This window comes from Ictalurus furcatus, chromosome 9 (genome assembly GCF_023375685.1).
Source record: "Ictalurus furcatus strain D&B chromosome 9, Billie_1.0, whole genome shotgun sequence".
Taxonomy (NCBI): domain Eukaryota; kingdom Metazoa; phylum Chordata; class Actinopteri; order Siluriformes; family Ictaluridae; genus Ictalurus; species Ictalurus furcatus.
In genome coordinates, this window is record NC_071263.1 from 12,989,889 (window position 1) to 12,993,659 (window position 3,771).

At 41.0% G+C, this 3,771-nt stretch overlaps 1 protein-coding gene across 1 annotated transcript; it reads left to right on the plus strand.

The window, feature by feature from the left end:
• The first annotated feature begins 1,153 nt into the window (after nt 1-1,153).
• htr1b (5-hydroxytryptamine (serotonin) receptor 1B) lies at nt 1,154-3,248 on the plus strand. Its single transcript, XM_053633472.1, has one exon. It carries the CDS (start codon nt 1,190-1,192, stop codon nt 2,291-2,293), a length of 1,104 nt encoding a protein of 367 aa, XP_053489447.1. The 5' UTR covers nt 1,154-1,189; the 3' UTR covers nt 2,294-3,248.
• Nucleotides 3,249-3,771: the final 523 nt, after the last annotated feature.

Genomic DNA, 3,771 nt, shown 5'->3' on the forward strand with positions numbered 1-3,771 from the left:
TATATTTTAAAAAATAATAATAATAATAATAATAATAATAATAATAATAATAATAATAAAAACATTATCTGCTTACATAGGCTTTACACCTCTACTATGCTCACTTTGCTTCCATCCATCCATCCATCCATCCATCTTCAACCACTTACTCCTTTTCAGGGTCGCGGGAGAACCTGGAGCCTATCCCAGGAAGTATCGGGCACAAGGCGGGGTACACCCTGGACAGGGTCACTTTGCTTCCCTAGAACTCAATTAAAAATCTTGCACGGTAGCACTACTGGTATTGTTCTCCACTTGATATATCGCTTTGCTTGTATTTCCTCATTTGTAAGACAATTTGGATAAAAGCATCTGCTAAATGAATAAATGCAATGTTATTATAAACAATTTCATACTTTAGATGTCGGTTCAACCCACTTGTGTGTGTTTGCTCTTGTTTTGTTTTTTTCTTCTAGAAGTAATTGTTATTGTGCTGAAATACTAATTTGTGGAATTATATAATTATTAATTTATTATTACGGAATCACTGCAACACTGATTAAGACACAGCCACAGAATTAGTCTATAAAATATGACACTGTCACACTGTGATCTCATGCGTGATCAGATGAGCTGAATCTGCTGATTTAGAGAAGAGAAGCATTAAATGCTGCAGTAAGAAGCAACATCTCTTGATGGTTATTTAGACAATGCAGGGACGCTAAGACCCAGCAGTGCCTCTTCTCCCTCACTGAGGTCTACAGTCATCATCAGCAGCTCTACCTTCTCCATCAGAGGCGGCTGTAGAGAGGCAGGACGCGGATGTGCAGGTTTACCAATGACACCAGTACACACACTACAAGAAAATAAATCACATTCTGAAAGTGGATCAAGAAGAACACTGACCATGGATGCTGTGCTTTCGTATTTGCGCAACTCTTCGGGTGTTTTATTGTTTGTTTTTACAGTAACCTGGTTTTTCGGACTTGCATGATATATATAGGCTATATATAATTTACTTCTTTTATACCTCATTTACAAAAAAAAAAAATGTCTCAAACAAACTAACTGAGCATATTTTTTAGAGATAGTTTAAGACCTTGGACGCAACGCGCAAACATGCTTTGTTGTACAAGCAATCTGAAGTGTTCTGCGCTGATATGAGAAGAAAAGATCAAAAGTACCAGTCCGTGTGCGTTTCCTGCCTGCTATGGAGCACTTCAACTCACCTCCAACAAATTATGACTTGGAAACGAATGTCTCCACGAATGCGTCAAAAACAGCCGCAAAAGAGACAAGTGTGGCTTTCCAGGCGACTGTCGGCTCGGTCCTCGGTGCCATTACGCTCGCCACGTCTCTCTCCAACGCGTTCGTGATTGCCACTATTTCCCGCTCGAGGAAACTGCACACGCCGGCCAACTTCCTGATCGCGTCCCTGGCGTTCACCGACCTCCTTGTGTCCGTGCTGGTGATGCCCGTGAGTGCGCTCTACACGGTGAGCCACACGTGGACGCTGGGCCAAGTCGTGTGCGACATCTGGCTGTCGTCGGACATCACCTGTTGCACGGCATCTATACTTCACCTGTGTGTCATCGCCTTGGATCGCTACTGGGCTATCACGGACGCGGTGGAGTACGCGACAAGGCGCACAACAAGCCGCGCGGCTGCCATGGTGGCTACAGCCTGGGTGATCGCCATCTCCATCAGTCTGCCTCCGTTTTTTTGGCGCCAGGTGAAAGCTGGAGAGGTGACGAGCTGCGAGGTGAACACGGATCACATCTTTTACACCATCTACTCCACATTCGGTGCTTTCTACATCCCGACGCTTTTACTCATCGCCCTGTACGGGAGGATCTACGTCGAGGCGCGGCGGCGGATCTTAAGACAGTCGCCCAAAAAGTTTGGGAAGAGACTCACCTCAGCGCAGTTAGTCTCCAACTCACCAGGATCGACGTCTTTGACCTCGGCTCGGCAAGACGACGCAGGCTCGGTGATCAGCGACAACCAGGTCAAAATCACCGTTTCCGACTCGCTTTTGGAGAAAAAGAGGATTTCTGCGGCCAGAGAAAGGAAAGCCACGAAAACCCTGGGCATCATTTTAGGAGCGTATATAGTCTGCTGGCTGCCGTTCTTTATCTACACCCTGCTGGTGCCCCTGTGCCCTTCGTGCCATGCGTACCCAGAGTTATTCGACTTCTTTACGTGGCTCGGCTACCTCAACTCTCTCATCAATCCCATCATATACACAATGGCGAACGATGACTTTAAAAGGGCTTTCCAAAAGCTCGTGAGCTTTCGATTTTGCGTTTCCTGATGTGAAGAGGAAAATTTGGGCGGAAAAAACTCTAATGCAAGATTAAATCAGCATTCACATAGTCAATAGGCTAAGTCAGGAGTCATTATGCCCGATTTAATTATCATCCTGCTCAAACAGTAGCCAACAAAGCATGCAGCAATATTGTGCGCGTGTGTGTGTGTGTGTGTGTGTCAGTGTTGCATTGTGATTATTTTGCATTAAAAAAATAAATAAACAATAAATAAAGGATCACGGTAAATAGCTATTATATCATTGCTGCTAAGCAACCGGCGAATATTGAAATGAAATAGATCACTGAGTGCTGAATCATCGGTGCAGCTATAATACAATGTATTATTTTCTTCCATCATTTCATCCATCCTTGTTTTCCGGTGTTCTTCCTTGATACATTCTAAAAGAGAAATATCTGAACAGTTCAATAAAAAATATATCTAGTGGCAATTAAAATAATATTAGAGAATTCACATCAGGATCATATACACTTTTCGCCTTGTTATTCAAATGGCTTTATAAACCAGACAAGCTTAACGTCTGTTAGTGAGAAAGGGGGGGAAATGAATTTCTAATTCAAGTAAATTGTTTTCCCATCAGTAAACAGTGTTTGTCATATGTGTGTGGATCCAGTTTGGCCTGTGTGTATTGAATTAAAATTATAGCAAATCAGCTTAATTCAATAAGAAGTCATATTATCCCAGACAGTCCTCAACAATGTAATATCAAAAGGAGCCTATAACCACTGGCCTTAATCAAAAGATCCCAGAAAAGGTATGCAAATTGTATACAATAAATGCAATTATAAATACAGTAAATGCAAATTATATACAATGCATCAGGGAAGAGATACATATAAAATGATTTTATCATTGTCATCACACAAAAAATGAGAACCTTGTTACTGAAAAAAATCTTTGTTTATTCTGTTTATGAAATTTGCCATTGGATAAACAAATTACTACATTCATTTAGCTGGCTGTGAAATCTCACTTGGCAAGTGACACCACAGGTTAAATCAAGTTGCAGGCCTGCCAAACACAAATGGAAATCGACCGAAAATCCTTGGTGTAATTGTGTGTTATTTAAGTCATTCCTTGAAGCTTTTTTGATGTGGACTGAAAAAAGGTTACAAAGCTCAAGTTTCAGACTCATGCCATTATACTGTATATAGGCTTTATATATAGCAGCCATTACATATAGCAGTTCTACTTTCAGTTCTACTTTCAAATTATTTCAGTATCATACTCAGATCTAAAGAGCTCTGTTAAGCTTCCTGCTATAAGAGAACCAGTAGAGAGCAACAATCAAGAGGCTAAGCCATTAAACTGAGTTTAATGGTAAACTGATTCCTATTTCCTTCCACAAATATACAAGATTTCCCAAAATTATAAAGGTATTGATGGGCTTTAGTATAAAAGATAGCATCAAAGATAACAGTACATATATGGTATCTGATAAAATGGCCAATGAGTGTACATTCA

What these genes read in the sequence shown, in the direction of transcription:
- htr1b (XM_053633472.1), top strand. Translation starts at nt 1,190, where the DNA reads ATGGAGCACTTCAACTCACCTCCAACAAATTATGACTTGGAAACGAAT.